At 43.5% G+C, this 21,035-nt stretch overlaps 1 protein-coding gene across 2 annotated transcripts in view; it reads left to right on the top strand.

Moving 5' to 3' along the window:
* Positions 1 to 214: 214 nt before the first annotated feature.
* The window catches only part of SLC22A5 (solute carrier family 22 member 5), a 703,827-nt gene continuing 683,006 nt past the window's right edge, over positions 215 to 21,035 (top strand). For both annotated transcript variants that reach the window (XM_044069191.1, XM_044069190.1), the window contains exon 1: positions 215 to 1,109. In XM_044069191.1, coding sequence (XP_043925126.1) covers positions 714 to 1,109 — 396 coding nt within the window. In that variant the 5' untranslated portion in view covers positions 215 to 713. The remainder of the gene's footprint in view (positions 1,110 to 21,035) is intronic.

Raw genomic sequence — 21,035 nt, 5'->3', positions numbered from 1 at the left:
GACGTTGGTTGCTGTGCAGTCTTATCAATACAGGCAAATACTGATCTTAATAAGTGTAGAGTAGAGAATCATTAAGGCGGGAAAAGAAAGATGATGGAATCAAACTTACTTCCCCTGTAATATAAATAGGAAACATTTCGAATTCATTTAAACTTCAAAGCTAAACTGCCAATAATCTACCCGAGTATTTATAACAAGGCGCTTACTAGATGCCGTCAGCATTGTAACGCAGCTGAGCATCACGTAGACAGAAGTACCAGCACAGTCCAGCTGCCCTTCCGTGTACATTATAAGGTCAGCATGCAGCTGCAGGGCAACTGTCTTAATACTAAGAATGGATCAGCTCAGTAATTAAACCAGGGTTATAAAAATTTGTAATTTACAACGTCTGAAAGCTTTAAATGGACGGAAAATGCAATTTAGCCAATGTAATGTCAACGTATTACTATCTAGAAAGGAAGTGCTACTGATCGACATTTCTTCCCTTGGCAGCCTTGCTCGAAAACGAGGAAATGTGGTTACTAGGGCATCGCGTGCCTGCTGAAGTGAAAGGGGGAGTGGATATCTGAACACGTGCCTTTTTGGGTTAGGACAGACACGCGCCGGTAAATGAGAGTAAATAAATGACAGTGACTGCATAAGCTGCTGCTGTGCCTTGTACCTCTCAACGCAGTTGCTAGGGTCGTAGCTTGTACATTTAGTAACCAGCCAGAATGCGTGAGTACGATGACATCGTTGTGTTTCTTGGCAGCTGGGGACCTTTTCAGATGGCAATTTTCTTTTTGTTGAGTGCCAGTATCATTCCCAATGGGTTTAATGGGCTGGCTGTGGTATTTTTGGCTGATACCCCAGACCACCGTTGCCTGATCCCAGAAAACGCCAACCTGAGCGAGGAGTGGAGGAATGTAAGTATCCCGGTGGAAGAAACGGGGAATGGCATTGTATATTTCAGTAAGTGCAGGAGATACAAATTAACTGCCCTGGAAAATCTCTCTGCATGGGCTCTGCGCCCTGGCGTGGATGTAAATGTCACTCAGCTGGAACAAGAGCAATGCTTAGACGGATGGGAGTACAGCACTGAGCAGTACATTTCTACTATTGTAACTCAGGTAAGCTTTAGTGACTTCAGTTGTCTGAGGAGGAAATCTATTATTTACCTCTCACTGCAATAACGTTTGTAAAGTATGCTGCAGGAAGAAAATAAAGTGTTATTTTCCGTATTCCTGTGCCATGATGTATATTTAGAAGCAGCATGTTGTGCATGTAGATAGTGGGTTTCTGACTGTTGAAACAGTTGATGCAAAACAGTTTCTGAAACAAAAATCCTCTCTTATTTGTTGGCAGTATTTTGTACTTTCCCTGCCATGCGTTTGGATACTGTTTTAAACAAAGTTTACTATAAAGAGAACATTACTAAATTCACAAATTTGTTGTTGTTGTAAAACCTTGTCAGAGTTGTTTTGTGGGCAGGGGAGTTAGCAGCATAGTTGTTAATGAACCCTTACCTTGCCTGCATATTAGTGTAACTGTTCTTTTCCTATGTGTCATGGTAGAAGTATATTACCTTGGATGATTATTTATATAAGAAGTTGCACAAGTCTCCATCTTCTCCCAATAAAATAAGTTCTTACCAGTGGTGGATCCAGGAATCTGAGAGGAGGAGGAGGGGGGGGGGTGCAGTCTGGTTAGTGAACTACCTGGGTGGGAGTGGGAAAGTGGGATACTGGATTTGTGGAGTGTGGGAAGATCACCTTAAAATGCGTGAAAAGACAGCAATATAAGTTCAGTATAAGTGCACTTGATTTTGCTGTTTATGTCATAGCAGAAGTGGGTATTTCCTGTGCAGCACACAACAAATTTACAAGTACTACAAGTTTTTTTTCAACGTATGCCTGGAAGATATAACCGGTTGCCCATGCCAAGTCACAGTCCCTTTCCATGGCATAGCTGGCATCATCATTGAAAGAGTCCTACCTAAAGGTGATAATAGTCACAGTAAATATTACTGTAAACTTTATTTTTTGTAAGTAAATGATGGATGTGGAAAAGTACAGTTTTGTACCTACCATAAATGTAGATGTTCGAGGATCTCCATTGCTGCAGTCCTGACTAATCATGACCGACGCTATAAACTTAGTCTTTCTTGCCTCAGATGTCAGAATGCAAAACCCCAATCTCTCCAGGTAGCTTAGAATGTCTTTAGTAGTTACCATGATGAGAATAACAAAAGCAATACAATGGCCAATCCATTGTTTTGAGACAGCCTTTCCAGGAGGAAGTCAGCAAAAAGCGAAAACAACAACTGATGAGACTTTCTGACTCTTTGGTTCTGAACAGGAAACTCTGTCCCTGTGAAAAATCAGAAAAGGTTCCACTGCCATGAGAGCCTGTAATTCAGATACCCTTCTAGCAGAAGTAACAGCCAACAAAAAAGCAGTCTTCCAAGACAACAACTTCAAGTCAGTCGCAGCTGCAGGTTCAATTAAGATCCCAAGCAGGAATAGCCTCTCAGAAATTGTTTAAGCAATGGATGTGAAAATAAAGGAGGGTCACCAGCATAGTGAGCAGAATAGCTGCAGCATGCACTTTTTAATAGAAGAGAAAGACAAACCCTTGTCCAATAACATAGTCAAATATTGCAATGTACAACTCAAATCAGGCAATGTGACCTCAAAGCCTTTAGCTGAACTCCAAAGAAAAATCTCTTCCATTTATCAGCATAAACAAAGAACATCCAAAACTTGTTGAGGGAGCTGAAGCCCCTCATCTCTAAAACTGAATGTGCCAGGCTGTCAAAATGATTGTTTTCTTGAGACAATAAGTGAGTTTGTCCCTCCTGACTTTCAACAGGACCTTTGGAAGAAGAGGCAGAGGAGGAAAGGCATCAACTGAAGGATAGTGCATCTATTTTCCCAGGCTTCGAAACAAAACAGCCTAAAAAAAAAGGAGGTAGAAAAAAATTCTTCAGGAGAAGGAACAGATCTATGTCTGGAGTTCCCCAAGCCATGGTCAACTGATTTAAACACCTGAGGATCCAACATTCGTGAAGATCCACCATTTGTCTGCTCAGAACATCTGTTTGTTCCCCTGGCAGAAACTGTGCGTGCAGATCCAAAGCAGTTTCCCATAACAGCATTGCTTGTCTGCAAAGAGGGGTAGAATGAGTTCCCCCCTGCTTGTTGATGTACCACATGACAGTTGTGTTGTCTGTTCAACCAACACCAGTCCCGGGCTAGCAGAGATCTTTGAATGCTTTTAAGGCAAATTGAACTGCCAGCATCTCCTTCATATTGATATATGCAAAAGCAACCCGGGGCCAAAAGGTCTTGAATCCATTTTCCTTTGAAATGAGCAACACAAATTCCTTCTGGATGCGTACTAGAATGCAAGATGCCATGAATTGAAGCCTGGACAGGACTGATAGCTGTAGGAAGTACTGGTGAAGATTTCTTTGTTTGTCAAATGCCATCTGAGTCGCTGTATTCAGACTCACACCCAGAAAAAACATCTCGTGAGGGTACTAGACTGGACTTTTTATTTCGAGAATACCCCAGGCATCTGAAAACTGTCATCACACACTGCAGATGTCGAGTAGGTCGTGCTTGTCTCGAGCGGCCAGTATCAAACAATCAGAGATAGGGATAAATCTGAATTAGGGCAATGCAGAGAACTGAATAATAATTCCCCAGTGAAACCTCAGGAATTTCCTGCAACTGGGCCTGATAGAATGTGAAGATAGGCCTCCTTGAGATCCAAAGTCACCATCCAGTGATCCCTGCCCAGCATAGGCAACAGCTGTTGCAGTGTTAACATCTTGAATTTAACTTCTAGAAAGGTGTTTAGAATGGATAAATCCAGAATGGGTCTCCAAGTATTTCCTTCTTTGGCACTAAGAAAAGGAACTTCCTGTATTGCTGAGAAGAAATCTGTGCCTGTGTTTTTGCTGATGAGGCACATCCGGCATACCGCTGAAAGGCGGAAAGTGTGAAAATAAAATTTGTAGCCTCGAGTTACAATGTCCAACACCCATTTGTCCTGGGTAACCAAATGCCAATTTCCGCTGAAAGTCCCAGTTTTTCTCCCAGAGGAGCTGCCAGCAAAGCAGAGTCCGCAGCCGAAGACACAGGTCATTGGGTCTGCTTCCAAAGGACTGACCCTTGCCCTCCCAGCAGAAGGGGTAGAGGAACTCAAAGACCTAGAAGTAACAGGGCCCTGAAAGGAAGCCCTACCTTGCCTCTAGAAAAGACCATCCCTTAGCAGGCCAATTCCTATTGAATTTAGGAGGCTGAACCTGTAAAATTCCTTCATTGTCTGCATAGATTTAGCTTTTTCCTCCATTTTTTCAAAACTAATTCCACAGGAGGGCCAAAAAGAACATCAGACTGCAAAGGAGCATCCATAATACGAGCTTTAACATGCTCCGACAAGGACTGATCTTTAAGCCAGGCATGTCTGCGAACAACAGAACTAGTAGCAGCCACCCTGGAAGAAGCTTGTAAAGCATCAAAACCACACTGCAGAGAATGCTTCCCAACCTGGTCTGAAGCATGCACTAAATCCTGAAGCTCCTTACAGTCAATACCTTCAGCTAAAGCATCCACTTTACATTTCAATTGACTTAAAAAAAAAATTCTGATACTTGAGCATATGAAACTGACAATTCAAAGCCCTCATAGCCAAAGTAGAAGAGGTATACAGTTTTTTACCCCACCTATCCAGGGCCCTAGCATCTTTGTCCAGAGGAACTGGATTCTTAACCACAGGGCCCCTTAACCCTGGGGCCTTGAGAAATAGTTTCAGGATCGGCCCTAGGGCTCTTAAACAAGTACTTGTGAGCTTCCGAACCCTGTAGTATCTATCTGGTTTAACAGGGGCAGGAGGCAGAGAATTTAAGGGCAGCCTCAGAAAACACATCCTGAACAACATCCAGTACAGGAGGAATAGCCAAGGGCCTGTGCTGAGGCAAAAACAAAAATTCTCTCAGCCTTTTACGAGAATCAGAATAATCCTGGCCCTCCCATTTGAAATGTTCCCTCATGGAATGCAAAGTTTCAGAGAAAGAAAAATCTTCTGAGGGGGCCTTGAGGGAGAAGCATCCTCAGCCCCGAATCAGAATAGGGGAAATCCTGAAGGCTTTCCACAGAGGAATCAGACTCAATGGAAGACTGAACCAAACCCTCCAACTCTGTCTCTACCCTGGGCCTCTTCTGAGGGGAGGCATGGAACCCTAATTAAAGAAATCAAATCTTCAGCCATCTTCAGCATGTGCTTCCTAGGAGCTGGACCCTGGGAAAAGCAGCAGATCTGGACTTAGAATGGCCTTTGCCTAGAGAAGGAGGAGGCTTAACCACCCTACGAGGGAGGGAGCCACAGACAACAGAGGAGCACCCTCAACCTGGCCTAACAAAGGAGAAGCCACCCCCTGTAGTAACAAAGGCTCCCCTTGACACTCAGGCACACCGTCAGAAAGAGCCACTGAGGCAGCCAGTGGTTCAACAGGACCGACGTCCGGGCGGGCCCCATCCTGCTTGGACCGCAAAGACTTTTCTTTGCGCTTCCTAGAAGAGCCAGTCGTCGGAGAATCCGATGGCATGTTGTAATTACAACGGTTACCAAACACCAGCCTAGCACAGTCCAACCGACGCTAATAGCTTATTTCAGGCCCTAAACAAGGAATGCAGAGTGAATGGTAATCCCTATGAGGAATCTGTTTCCCACAAGAAATACAGTTATTAACTTTTTCTGACATCCGACCATACTGAGACAAGAAAAAGACAAAAAATAAAATGTCCCCAATGGGGTACTTAGCCCAACTTGGTCTCCGGTCTGAAACTCGAAACCGACAATTCCAGAACGCCAACGGCACTTGCAAATTCTGCTTCTGCTCAGGACAATGCGGCAAGAAAGACTAAAGTTATAGCATCGGTCATGGCGATTATACTGACACCACGTCAGTCTCGGCGCCATGACCCCGGCCCAGATCTCTAGGTTTTATTCGATGGAGATGGAGCAGCGGGAGTACCCATTAGTCAGGACTGCAGCAATGGGAGACGACGAACATCAGTGAGGTACAGTTAAGTAGAAATATCACAGCAATTAAGGAAGTAGATGTTATGAACAAATCCTTGTGCAATGTTAAAAAAAGCACTGTTGTAACTATTGTAGCATTTTTGAAAGGACTGTAAGTTAAAATCTACTTTTATTTTTGTGCAACATCAGATATAAACTATAGGCACAGAGGTTTTTAAAAAGTCAGCAAAAGCTTCTTTTTATGGATGGTCCAAATAACTAAACTAAAAAAAAAAAAATGAAACCAGACCATAATGAACAGTTCACTGCTCTTATGGTTTTGAGCGTAAATCACTTTCTATTAAAGTCTTTTAATTCCAGAAAGTCATAGTGTACCTTTTCTCTCCCCCTTCAGCAGTAATTTCTAGAATGTGTGGTGGAAAGGGGAGGCAGTGTTGGTCTCCAAGAGTTCAAAAATGCCACTGTTGGTTGGTTGTCTTCTTTCATTCCCAAAAAACAAGTTCCCAGTTATGTTTTTCTTCCTCATAATGCCTCCAACATTTGGTATCTAAACTAACTGTACAGAATGTTATATACATAAAGTTGCATAAAGTATTCAAAGAGCTAAGGATTAAGAAATCTTGCCCACTATTGCATTTTTTTCCTTTTCTGCATCTTAAGCTTTAAGCCCTTGTCTCTCACAGATTCAGTAGATGTACCTTCTAAAATTTGTGCATGTCCTTACATTCACCGCTGCAGTATTCCTTACTAATGGGATTCTCTGCCATGAAGCCCTCCATCTGGCCAGTTTACAAAAGTTTACCGTTACTTTAAGGTACACTGAATGTCACCTGCTTACTCCTTGTGTAAGGTAGGGCATAAAGGTGACGTTCAGGCGTACCATCTTCAGAACGTTTTTGCCACCAGTCTGAATGCTGTCTAGGTTGGAGGCCGGTGAGAATCTGGCAGGCAGCACGTCTGACGAGGCTTTGCAGGCGTCAATTTTGGGCGTTCAGAGGGAACCACGGTTGACTGTTTCTGAGGGGTCTAATGGGGTTCTGCAATTTCTGTTTAGGGAAGAGGTTCCTACTGCAGTTGTGGAATGCTGTCCTGAGTGTGGGCCTTCGCAGGTTTCCAGGACAGCTGTCTGTTTGAAGAAGAAACAGAAAACTAACCATGTCTCTTCTGCTCCTAGGGATCCACAAAGTGGGTGGCAGGCCTTTACTCAGGGGTTATTTAAAGGACAACAATGGGATATTAAAGCAGATTGCTCAACCTGCTGTCGCTTTTAGTCTCTGTTCGTTGATACAGCCTCGAAAAATCACCCATGCAGCTTTAAAAATTAATCCACTCAACTGTTTTCCCTGTTAGGCTTCTACCTTTCCGTACTGTTTTAATTTCACTTTGAAAACCAAGTTGAAAAACCTCTAGCTGGCTCTGAAATGATGTCACATCTGCCAGAGCTCTTGCTCTAGCTACCGGGACATTTCCTCCCCCCAAAGTGATGTAATCCCACCTGATTTGCATGATGTATAGAAGAGCCAGTGGACCTCCCACATTGTGATGTCAGAGCTGCCTTGCCCAGCCCACTCAACCTAGCAACAATGTCAAACTATAATCTCACTTTTCTGAAGGGCCCTACCGATATGTGACAAAGTACAGGCAGAAGCACAGTAACAGCTGCAAAAACTCAGAGCATACATTTGCAATGACCATGCAAAGACATTAATTGCATGGTTTTACTTAAGAAGCGGATGTCTGTCACAATTAATCAACAACACTATATCAGATTACAAGAAGTATGCAATACCGTAATTTTCTTAAATTACCATTTAAAAAAAACATGGGGTGCTGTCATGCAAGTATGTGAAATATTTTTTGTTTATAGTGCATCCTTTGTTAGCTATTTAACCAAACAGGAAGGAAAAATAAATGGGAGTTTGATGCTTTGCAAAACAGTGATTATTCCCAGTGCTATGGAGCTTGGTTCTAAATTTGACAGGAGTGCAACAAAAAAAGTCTCCCACTGTAAGGAAGGAAAGGCTGACAAGAAAACAGTACATTAGTCTGGCAATCTGCTATGAGCTGTCAATCACATGCAGATAGTGGGTCAAATTACCCTTGGCTCTTTGACAGCTAGGGAAGGTAGGTGTGAAGGGGGAGGGGATATACCTTGAAGAAAGTACAGTTGTGTACTCTTACCATAAATGTAGATGTTCGAGTGTGTTCACTGTTGCAGTCATCACTGTAGGGTTCTTCCTGCCAGCAGCAGCCCCCGATCGGCCAGAAACCCAAAGTCTAGATCGGGCGCCAGCTGAGGTCTCATTTATCCTGCGTCAATGTGCCGGAAGGTATAAAGACCTCAGCTGACGCAATTTCCCCAGTTTTTCTTGCCTCAGATGTCAGGTGCCCAAAAGAAAAGGCTAAAAAAGAAACCATGCCCAAAACCTCAGCAGCCAAAATACCTCAGCAGACAATACTCAAGGAAAAAACAAAAGAGGGGATAGGAGGGAGGGTAACCAGACTGCAACAGTGAACGCACTCGAACATCTACATTTATGTTAAGAGTACATACACAACTGTACTATGTCCTTCGTGGTTCACTGTTGCAGTCATCACTGTAGCGTTGAGTCCCAAAGCTAAGAAAGGGTGGCTGGAGGAGAAAGAGGGAGCGGTCACAAAACCTTGCAAAACCTGCCCTGGATTTAGAATAGAGAGGGAGGTTGTAATGCTTAGAAAAAGTATGTACAGAACTCCAAGTAGCAGCTTCCAAAATATCCTTGGTAGGAATCCCACAAAGAAAAGCTGCTGAAGTAGCAGTAGCCCGGGTAGAATGAGTACTAACATCAACAGGAACCAGATTGCCACGATAAGAGTAACAGAACTTGATGCATTGGGCACTCCACTTGGAAATAGTTTGCTTAGTAATTGCTTTCCCCCGAACAGTAGGAGCATAAGCAACAAACAACTGATCAGATTTCCAGAATATCTTGGTCCTGTCCAGGTATAGACGAAGCTGTCTGTGCACATCTAGAGAGTGCAAAAGACTTTCTTCCTCACTTTGAGGATTAGGATAAAAGGTAGGCAAATTAATAGACTAATTCAAGGCCACTGCTGAAACCACCTTGGGCATAAATGTGGGATTAGTCCGTAGAGACACCCTGTCCTGATGAAAATAAGGAAGGGTTCCACAGCCATGAGTGCTTGCAATTCCGAAATTCTTCTAGCAGAGATAATAACTAAAAGAAAAGCAGTTTTCCAAGACAAAAAATTTAAATCCGTGGAAGCTGCAGGTTCAAAAGGAGACAAAGTTAATTTCTCCAAAACATAGTTAAGATCCCAAGTGGGAACAGGAGCCCTTATAGGGGGCCGAATATTCTTAGCCCCTCTAAGAAATTGTTTAAGTAATGGATGAGAAAAAATCGGAGGATCCGTATTGTAATGTGCAGAAATAGCAGAAGCATGAAGCTTAACAGACAAAAAAGATAGGTCCATATGTAATAACTCTGTCAGATACTGCAAAATCAGAGGAATGTTCGGAACAGAAGAATCACTACCCTGGACTTGACTCCTGGAGCAAAATCTTTTCCATTTTCCCGCATAAGATTTTCTAGTGCTGGGCCGTCTAGCTTCAAGGATTACATCCAATACCTGTTTGGAAAGGGCAGAGGTGATTACAGACCCTGGATCTGCCAGGCAGCTAGATGCAGAGTCTTGACATGACTGTGCAGTATCAGGCCGTCCCGTTGAGACAGTAGATGAGGGATTTGAGGTAGAATCCAGGGAGGCTCCTGAACCAAGTTCATCAGAGTGGAATACCAGAATTGCCGAGGCCAATTGGGAGCCATTAGAATCATGTGCGGTCTGTCCTGTTTTCTACCTCGGGTACTTCTGAAGATAAGAGGAAAGGGAGGAAAAGCATATACTGAGAGGTGTTTCCAACTGAATGAGAGGGCATCCACTTTCCATGCTAGTTTGTGGTAGGTCCTTGTGCACAATGTTGGAAGTTGATGATTCTGAGGGGATGCAAAGAGATCTATGTCTGGACATCCCCAAGCCTTTATAATTATCCTGAATATCCGAACATCCAGCAGCCATTCGTGTGGATCTGAAATGCGTCTGCTCAATGCTTCTGCCAGAGTGTTGTCTTTCCCTGGCAGGAATTGCGCCTGTAAGTCGACACTGCAGATCAGAGCAGTGTACCAGAGATTCATGGCTAATCTGCACAGGGGTTAAGAGTGAGAGCCCCCCTGCTTGTTGATGTACCACATCACTGTAGTGTTGTCTGTCCGTATCAACAATTGTCCTGGTAGAAGAAGGTCCCTGAAGGCTATCAGGGCATTCTGTACAGCTAGCATCTCCTTCAAATTTATGTGCAGGTGCGTTTGCTCCTTCGTCCAAACACCCTGAAGACATCTCCCGTGCATGTGGGCTCCCCATGCATAATCTGAAGCATTGGTTGGTCGGCGGAGGACAAAAAGGCTTCCCCTTGCTCTGTAGACAGGCTTTGGCCCACCAAAGAAACTCTCGCTGGAGACAAGGCAAAATCGTGACCACTGTTTTCAAACTGTGGTAATGCTGAGACCAGACACTCTTGAGGTACCACTGCAGTTTCCTCATATGCAGCCTTGCATATGGTATTAGCAGAATGCAGGAGGCCATGTAACCCAAAGCCTGCAGAATTTTTCTTGCAGTCAGCTGTTTCATGGAAGCCAGGTGTCGGAAAAAAAGAAGCCAGTTGCACTTTTCTGTCTGGTGTCAAGGAAGCCATCTGGGTTGAATTACTCAGAAGAGCACCCAGGAAAGTAATCTGTTGTGTGGGTACCAGGTTTGATTTCTTTAGATTCACTGTGAAACCGAGGCACTGAAGAAGACACTGCACAAAGGCTAGATGCCGAAGTAGAATGTCTTCGTTGTCCTCTTGAAGAAGACAGTCGTCCAGATGAGGGTAAATTTGAATCCCCTTCTTTCTGCAAAACGCCATTACTGGTGCCAGGCACTTCGTAAAGACCCTGGGCGCAGTAGATAAGCCAAAGGGCAGCACCGAGAACTGGTAATGTTTCGAGCCTGCTTTGAAACGCAGATACCTTCTGCACTCTTGCCTTATAGGAATATGCAGTTAAGCTTCTTTTAAGTCCAAAGTCACCATCCAAGCATTCTTGTCCAACATAGGCAGCAGCTGCTGCAGAGTGAGCATCTTGAATTTTGGTATATCTAGGAAGGTATTTAGTACAGATAGGTCCAGGATTGGTCTCCACAAATTTTCCTTCCTGGGAACCAGGAAAAGTCTGAAATAAAAACCTTGCTCTATTTCTAAATTTGGCACCAATTCTATGGCCCTCATAGCCAGGAGGGACTGAACCTGCAGTTGTGCCTCTGCCCCCTGATGATTTGGCAGGTCTGGCCAACCGTTCAGTTTTGGCAAAGTATGGAAATGAAATCTGTAACCTCTTGAGACTATGTCCAGAACCCATTTGTCCCAGGTTATGTGGTTCCAATTTTGATAAAAAAAGAGAAATCCTTCCCCCCAAAGGAGCTTCCAGGAGAGGAGCCCCTGGAACCAGAAAGGGAGTGTCATAAAGACTATTTTCGGTAGGGTTGAGACTTATCTTCACCTCCCATGCGAGAGGGGGCACTCCACTGCCTATTCCTAAAATGGGACTGTGACTGTCCCCTACCCCTGGAATGCCTGAATCTGCCTCTCCTGTCCGAGCCTGGAAAGGACCAAGTTTTAGTTGGCCAGTGTCTGCTAAATCTAGGAGGTTGCACCTGTAGAAAATCCTTAACCGTCTGCATAGATTTGGCTTTGTCTTCCATTTTTTTGAATACCTTTTCAGCTTTGGACCCAAACAGAATATCCTGCTGCAAAGGGGCATCCAAAAGTTTGGCTTTAATCTAATCCGGCAAGCTTTGATCTCTTAACCAAGCATGTCTTCTAATAACAGCGCCAGTTGTTGCAGCCCTACAAGAAGCTTCCAAAGAATCAAAACCACAATGCAGGGTATGTTTACCCACTTGTTCAAGTAGCATGCATTAAATCCTGTAACTCCTGATTATCCACACCAATAGACACAGCTGACATCTTTTGTTTAAATACAGACAAAAGGTATTGCTGATGCTTCAGCATATGAAATTGACAGTTCAAAGCCCTAATAGACAATGCCCAATACAGAGGGAATAGCCAGAGGCTTATGCTGTGGGAGAAGAAGAAAATCCCTAAGCCTTTTCTTGGATTCAGAGAATTCCTGCCCTTCCCAGTGAAAATCACCCTCATATCATGCAAAGTTTCACCAAAAGAGTAATCCTCGGGAGGAGAGGCGGAAGGAAAGGAATCTTCAGCATCAGAATCCTCATAAGAATCCTCATAAAGAGGAAAAGAATAATCCTGCTCAAGGGAAGCAGCAGAAGAAACAGAAATTTGGCCTGAAGAATCATAATCGGACTGTAATCTAGGCTTCTTATCAGGAGAGGGATGAGAAACCCTGATCATAGTTAAGAGATCTTCAGCCATCCTAAGCATGTGCCTCTGAGGCTTAGGACCCTGATCAAAAGGTGCCTGTGTTAGCCACTTCACTTTAGCTGGAGCCTTAGACTTTGAGTCTGAAGACATGTTATAATTAAACCTTTTTCCAAAATAGTAAAAAGCAAAGTTATATCTACGCCTAATAGTACGCTGATTAAATCTAGCACAAAACACACAATTAGCAACGTTGTGGTCAGGACCCAGGCAGGGAATACAGTAAGAGTGAAAATCCGTATGATGTATTTGCTTCCCACAAGAAATACAATTATTAACTTTTTCTGTCATCTGAATGGAGCAAGAAAAAGACCTCCCCAACGGGGTACTTATCTGTAAAAAAACGAAAATCCTGGGATTAGATCCAAAAGCAAACAGGAGCAGGCCGACCGGCATCAGTGAACTGCAAAGGGCACCACGTGGCAAGAACAGCTGGGGAAATGGTGTCAGCTGAGGTCTTTATACCTTCCGGCGCATTGACGTCAGGATAAATGCGACCTCAGCTGGCACCCAATCCAGACTTTGGGATTCTGGCCGATCTGGGGCTGCTGCTGGCAGGAAGAACCCTAGCAGTGAACCACGAAGGACATCTAGATTTCAGCTTTCACAGAAGAAATCAAGTTAGCATTTCTAAGAAGAAAGAGCAGTAAAATGCACTTTTCAGTTCTGTTCTGTAGCATTTGCACTGCTTGTGTTTGAAGTAGTCATTGAAAAACATTTTAACCAAAAGTAGGTGCCTATAACACAGCAGTGAATGCCTGTAAAATCAGTGCAGTGACAGGAGCTTTAGGGAAAACGTGGCGGATCTGTTGCAATTTTTTTGGAGACAACAATGCATTCTGGGATACTTAGAGGCAGACTAAACGGTCAGAATTATTTCAAGATGCCAGACCCCATGTGGTCAGAGTCAGAAATTGCGTATACAAATTTCTAAAAAGCTCTAAATAGTTCCTGAGTGGTGTTAAAATGTAGGAAACACCAAACCATGATGAAATAAACATATTTGTTGAGTCTGTGGGTGCAGGGTGCAGTTGTCCTTTAATGCTTTACTGTCATTGCAGCCTCCTCAAGGGGGTTTCAGTTCCTGCTCTTCCTTGGTCCGCCTCTTCCTTAAAAGTCCCAGAGAATTCCATTCTTCTGAGGTGGATTCTGATGACTCCCTTGCTTATTCTGCCCAGATTCCTTGTCCTTTAGATTATGGGTCTGAGGAGGAGGATTCTCATACTCTTGATAATCCCTCTGAAGAAATTTCCTTTGGGTACACTATCTCTAGGATGATGGACATTTTTTAAGTGGGATTGTGCCCAGGTTTCAGATATCCATAAGAGGTACTATGAGTTACTGCAAATGGAATCTCCTAAACCTGCCGCCATTGCTCCTGTCTTGTTTGCTTTATTGGATGTTTTTTCCACTGCCTCTAAAGCACAGAATTTCACTTCTTCAGAGCCTGGGGTTCACAGTAAACTTAAACAAGTCTTCCTTGACTCCTTCTCAGGATCATGTCTTTCTGGGTTGCAGGTTTCAAATGGTGACAATGCTGGCAACCATGCCTCCTCCAAAGGCATTCACTCTCATTTCTTTCTTTCAAACTCTTCTTCCCCTAGCCTCCATTTCAGCTAGGGAGTTTCTGAGAACTCTGGTGTTCATGGCTTCCACCATTCCGATGTTTCCTCTGGCCAGAGTCCACATGAGGAAGTTCCAGTGGTTTCTGAAGTCGGTGTGGCTTCAGCATGTGCATCGTCTACACTTTCCTGTTCCTCTTCTCCTGTGTCTCAAGGTCGAACTTTTGTGGTGGATTCAGCAGTTGTCTCTGAATCCAGGACTCCCGTTTCAGCCTCCACTTCCTTCTCAGGATTTGTTCACAGACTCTTCAGATGTGGGATGGAGAGCAACTTTTGGCTCCCTGAAGGTTCAGGGAGTGTGGTCGCCTCGTCAGCTGAAGGAGCACATCAACATCAAAGAGATGAGGACTCTTTTATGCTGGCCAAGTCTTTCATCATCTCTTCTCTGCAGGGCCTCTCAAGGTATTCACAGAAAACATCACAGTAATGTGTATATCAACAAACGAGGGTGCAAGATTGTACTGTCTTTGCCACCTGGCACTTCTGGTATGGGATCTGGCTATCCAATATTCTGTGACTCTTCAGGCAGTTTACATTTCTTCTGATTGGAACATTGTGGTAGATGATCTGAGCAGGTCCTTTACTCAATCCCATGAATAGATGCTTCACAGGGATGTGTTTCTGGACAATGTTCACCAGTGGTGTACAAATCAAGTAGATCTCTTTCCCTCCCCTTTGAACAGACAACTTCCTCTGTTTTTGTGCCAGAGTCCCAGGTCCTTTGGTCTGGAAGGTGGACGCCCTCTCATTTTCTTGGAAGGGGATGTGTCTTTATGCATTCCCTCCCCTTTCTTACATTCCGAGAGTCCTGCTGAAGATTCAACGGGATGCTCCAAAATCTTGTTGGTGACTCCCTTTTGGCCGCAACAGCACTGGTTCCCTCTACTTCTACATCTCACCAGGGGCAATCCTCACAATTACCTCACAGGGTGGATCTCCTCACACAAGACAAGGGGACTCTAGTCTATCACCACCTGTCCATGCTTCAACTGACACTGTGGTTGATAGGGTTTTGATTCCATGATTCCTCATAGATACCTTTTTTTCCTGAAGATGTGCTGTAGGTCCTGCGGGAAGCCAGGAAACCTACTACTAGGAAATCCTACTTATCTAAATGGAAGAGGTTTTCTGTTTGGTATCTTTCTCGTGACCTGAACCCACAATCTGTGGATGTTCTTTTGATTCTTTCTTATTTGTGTGAGTTGCTTAATGCTGGTTTGGCCTGTTCTTCTATTAAGGCCCACTTATCAACTCTTTCTGCTTGTCTGCCTTTAACTCCCCCATTAACTTCTAGATTTGAGGTTAAGCAGTTTCTTAAAGGCATCCTTAATATTAGACCTCCCAGGAAGCCTGTTCCTCCTCCCTGGGATCTTAATTTTGTTCTGGAAAAATTGACTCGGGCTCCTTTAGAGCCTGCTGTTTCAGCTTCCTTGCAACATTGTTCTTGGAAGACAGTTCTTTTGTTAGCTGTTACTTCTTGAAGACTGGTGTCTGAGTTGCAAGCCCTTATGGCTTGCCCACCTTTTTTGATATTTCATGAGGACAGCGTGCCCTTGCGTACTAATCCTTCTTTTATGCCTGAGGTGGTTTTGTTGTCACTTAATCAGTCTATTCATTTGCCTACCTTTTTTCCCTCTTTGCAGTCTGACAGTGAAAGGGTGCTACATAACTTAGATGTCCATAGACAGCACAGATTTTATTTGGATAAAACTAAAGCTATCAAGAAGTCTGGCCAGTTATTTGTTTCCTTTCATCCTAGGTCATTAGGTTTGGCTGTTTCTAAGCAAACTTATTTCCACTTGGATTTCAAAGGCTATTTCCTTTTGTTGCACTTTTCACAGTGATAGCCTTCCTTCTTCTATAAAGGCTCATTCTAATAGAGCTGTGGCTTCTTCTGGTGCTTTTTTCAGGGGCTTAGATGCTAATTCTATTCTTGAAGCTGCTACCTTGACTTCTGTGCGTACCTTTACCAAACATTCCCAGTTGGATGGTATCTCCAGAGCTAGAGTTGGTTTTGCTGCTGCCATTCTTTATGGCTTTTTGGAGGGCTCTGCTGCTTCCTCCTCCCAGGTTTCTTCTTGAGATTTTGCACTCTCTCATTAGTAAGGAATACTGGGAATACTGCACCAGTGAATGTAAGGACATAGTGCAGTTGTGTAAAATCTTACCATAATGGTAGATGTCCTTGCCTTCACCGCTGCAGTATTCCTTACTAACAGGATTCCCTGCTGTGAAGCCCTCCGTCTTGCCAGTTTACAAAAGCTTACCATTGCTTTAAGGTACGCTGAACGTCACCTACTTACTCCTTGCGTAAGGTAGAACATAAAGGTGATGTTCAGGTGACCCACCCTCAGAACAGATTGCCCCAGTAGGAACAGAACTTCCAAGGAGAATCTGCACAGCTAGGAAGGGAAAAAGACCAGGGGGATGGAGAGAGGGAGTGAATACTGCAGCAGTGAAGGCAAGGACATCTACCGTGATGATAAGATTTTACACAACTGTACTACGTCCTTACATTCACTAATGTCACCTTTATGTCCTACCTTACACAAGGAGTAAGCAGATGACATTCAGCGCACCTTAAAGCAATGGTAAACTTTTGTAAACTGGCCAGACGGAGGGCTTCACAGCAGGGAATCTGTTAGTAAGGAATACTGCAGCGGTAACGGCAAGGACATCTACCATTATTGTAAGATTTTACACAACTGTACTTTCTAGTCCCTTTCCTTACTTCTTTATCTAAAAGGGGTGTGCTTGGCATAATAGTTGGAGTGAGTTTGGTATAATGGTTAAAGTCTTCACCTCATATGCACAAAGTCCAAGGTTCATTTCTGACCCAAAGATATTAGCCAAGCTTAAAAATAACCCATCAGTGCAGTCGGCCTAGTATTCACCTATGAGACTCATGTGGTACTAAATTAAACCTATTTTAACTCTGTTACTACTAGAGGTACCCAGTTCTAACAAAAATGTCTTCCCTGTGTCTAACTATGGTCCTTTAATTAACATCTCCTGTAAGAAACATCCCAGTAGCCTCATCTCACTGTACCTAGTTACTGTCTCCATTTTCTGCATTTTATTTTCACAGGTTCATAGTTGTATACTGTACTAGTGACCACCAAGGTCTTTATAAGCCTAGCCATGCAAACCAACCCAGTTGTGTTCTTATGTATCATGGGTGATTATTAGGAGGGGTTGTGTTACCTGGGAAGCTTCTAGAGGTTATATGGGGATGGGGATGCTGGTCTGAGCATTGCTGTATGCCTCTGTCTCTCAGAGACATGGGGGCCAGATAGAACCAGGGTGAGTTTCCAATTTCCCATCCACTGGTCAAGGTTAGACTTAAGTATGGTTAGGGATGGAATCTGGTTCACATGGATTGGGCTCTTGCTACAGAGCATGGAGATTTGTCTGAGAAACATCTCTCTCCAGCATGTTGTTTTTATATCGCAAGCAAAATGTATATCCTTGGATCCAGTGGCTCTGATGCTGCTTGTTTTGCAGATATCAAATGGTCCATCAGAGCTGGATCTTTCCTGGGTGACACTGAGACAGCCAACAGATGAAGGTGGACTCATTATAAATGGGGAGAAAACCGCATATGGGGAAGCTTTAGGCCATCATTAATGGGAGTGATATTGAAGGGATTGTTTCGGAAGCAGTTGGGAAGGTTGCAAGGCTACTATGGGGGAAATATTCCTGAGAAGGAGGGCTATTGAAAAAGGGAGAAACCTGATTTCTCCATGGCATGTTTTAAGAACGGAGGTCAGTACACCATGTTATAACGCAGAGTGGTAACAGTATGGCCCTAAAAGATCTTGAACTGAGACTTATTACGGAGATATGTATGATGGAACTCTTAAGAGCCAAGGCAGAGTTTAGGAGGAAAGGATAATTTTGGTGGATAAAATGAGCCTAAGTGTACAGCCTTGTTCTGTAATCGGTGGACTCTACAGATAATTTCTCACGTTCAGAACATGAACAGTATTATGACACTGGAAGGTCCCGAAGAGAGAAAGCTCTTCAGGCAGTTTTATAAATTTCTCTATAATCAAGCCTTGTCTGTTAGCTGCAATAGGTGCTTTTTGGCGTCATTTAGTTCCTGTCTGGTTGACTTGGGGGAGAAAGTCTTTTTCAGTTATCACATCCTATATGCAAGGTTGTCCAAGCTATTTATGAGCTGAAGCCTAACAAGGCTCTGGGAATTGATGGATACCCCACCTCTGGAATTTTATAAATGGGGAGATTGTTATAGCAGGTATTATCTAGAATTTATGATTTATAGATCTCCTGAATCTCAGACTTTTATATGGATGCAAGCTATATTCAGGCACTGATTAAACTTATCCCAAAGAGGAAACAGGACATATTTGGGATCAGTGACTTCAGGCCCATTTCCCTTATTACTGTGGATATAAGCCGTGGTGGTGCAGTGGTAGCGTTGTTGCCTCACAGCAAAAGGTTCTCCTCTTCGATTCTCGGCTGGAGTGCCTTCTGTGTGGAGTTTGCATGTCCTCCCTGCGGTCGAGTGGTGTTCGAAAGACATGCCTGAATGGGCGTGCCTTCGCTGAAGGTTGGGCTAGCACTCGGCACCATATAAAATCTACTGCTAATCATTAGCGGACTGTAGTTCCACTGTGGCGACCTCTAACTGGGAAAAGCCGAAATGACAAACCAAAAAAACCTCTGGATATGAAAATCTTGGTGAAGATTCTTGCTTTTAGGTTGGATGAGTTGTTACCATCATTAAATTCTCAGGGGTCAGAATGGATTTGTAAGGAGCAGGAGCAGAGTAATCTATCTGTAATTGGTGGAACATGATGGGCCTGCACAAGATATGTTACTATCTTCCTGATTCTGTTTGATGCAACAAAGTAATTTAATACAGTAAGGTGGAATTTCTTATTGCAAATTTTAGACCTTTGGAATTGTGAATCCTTTGATCTGGGTCAAGGACCTTTATGGTACACCTTCTTTCAGGATGGTTGTTAATGGTGGCCCCTCAGATGCAGAAAATATCCAGAGGGACACCAGGCAAGGATGTGCTTTGTCACTGGAACTTTTTCTGTTGGTTGTGAAGGAACTAGCCATTCAAGTTAGTGAGTTTCTTAGTGTTTACAAGGCTAATAACCACAAGGGCCTTTTTAAGCCTAGCCATGCATCCCAAATCTCTGACAAGTTCTGGTACCCTTGATAAGTGTAAGTAGGGGATTGGGATATAAAATGTTTACAAGCAGGTCTTGGGAAATTAAACTTTTACAGGCTGCCTGTGTCCATTAGAGACATAGGTGCCAAGTCAGGGATGAATTTCCTGTTCCCCATTCGGTTGTCCAAGTAATAGTTGAATTAGTTTAAGGAGAAACTCTGCTTCACATGAATGGGGAGCCTGTTCCAGAGAAGAGGTAGTTGTCTGGGTACATACCTGTCTTTCTAGCAGGTCCTATTTATATCACAGGCCAAGTTTAAGTCTTTAGAATGAGTAATTCTGGTGCTGATTGTTTTGTGGATATGCAGAAGGTCCATCAGGATATGCAGGAGGTCCATCAGGATAGAGTCTGACAATGCCTTGTGTGCCATGCATAGATCTCTCCTCAGTAGCCTGTAGAAGACAGAATGCATGGCTAGGGCCTCAAGGCGGTCTGCATAGAACGTATTACTTATGCCCTGTATTCTTTTAGTGAGGAACATCTGTGGATGTTCCAGTTGCTGGATGTGCCTGGTTAGGTATATACCAAAGGGGGCGTTGTACTCCATGATAGGTCTGATGAATGCCGAATACAGTGGAACAATGACTGACTGACTTGGACCTAGATGCCATACCTTTGTTTATAAGTTGCACAACATAAAATGATTTCCTCTCTACTGTAGACAAGTGATGGTCAAAGGCTAGATTACTGTCTGTGTGTGTCCCCATGTCCCTGACTACTGGGTCAACTCTTAGGGGTGTGTTATCAGTATGATAGTTACTAGGGGTAGATGACTTCCCAAAAGGTACTGTTATGCATTTCCTGGCAATAAGTTTTAGTGCATGACTCTGAAACCAGTTATTTGTCTGTCAGCCCTTCTTACAGAATGTTTGTGTTGGTGGATGATTCTATGACTGCTCTTAATTTGCAATCATTAGCAAATTTAGTCAGCCAGGAGCCATTGATATTGGTCTTTACTTTAGAGAAGTACACGCCAAAAAGGAGTGGCCCCATGACTGATCCCTGAGAGACTGTGCTTGTGACTGGCTTCTTTGTAGAGGTAAACCCCCCAATTCTAACTTCCTGGGTCCTACCTGTGAGCCAGATGGCTGTCCACCGGGTGTCATAAGGGTTTATACCGAACTTCTTAGTTTGTCAACAATGCCTGAATGAGGCATTGTGTCAGATGCCTTGGCCAGGTCACTGTCACATTGAAAATGGACTTGACATGAGAAACAGTAATTTTTTCTTCTCTTGAATCTCACATTTAGTGACAAACCATGAAACTACAAGAAAAGTGCTGAGATTCATACTTGTATAGCATACAGTAAAGTTAGTCTATGTGAGGGTGCCGGAATTCAAAAGACAAACGTGTAATGGATTTGCTAATAGCCCACTGGACACAGATGTCCCTTTTCAGGAGCAGCCCAGAAGTACTGTCTGAAGTGACTTGGTCAGAGTCACACAGAAGACAAATTCTGCACAGAAAGTAGCTCTTTAATAGCTCATGGCGTTATTCATCTGCACCAAGTGCTAGACAAACAGTTATAGCCCAAACACAGTGCATTTCACACCTGTGTGCCTACAAAAAAACAAGCTAATTAAAAATGTATTCATAGTTAAAATATTAAAGTTAAACTCCTAGACTTCATGTTGTCTAATTTATTCACAGCTAAGTAATAAACACACTGTCAACAAATG

Source organism: Protopterus annectens, chromosome 4.part0, assembly GCF_019279795.1.
Source record: "Protopterus annectens isolate FY-2018-M chromosome 4.part0, PAN1.0, whole genome shotgun sequence".
Taxonomy (NCBI): Eukaryota; Metazoa; Chordata; order Ceratodontiformes; family Protopteridae; genus Protopterus; species Protopterus annectens.
The sequence above is the reverse complement of the archived record's forward strand: the minus strand, read 5'-3'. Positions and strand labels throughout refer to the sequence as shown.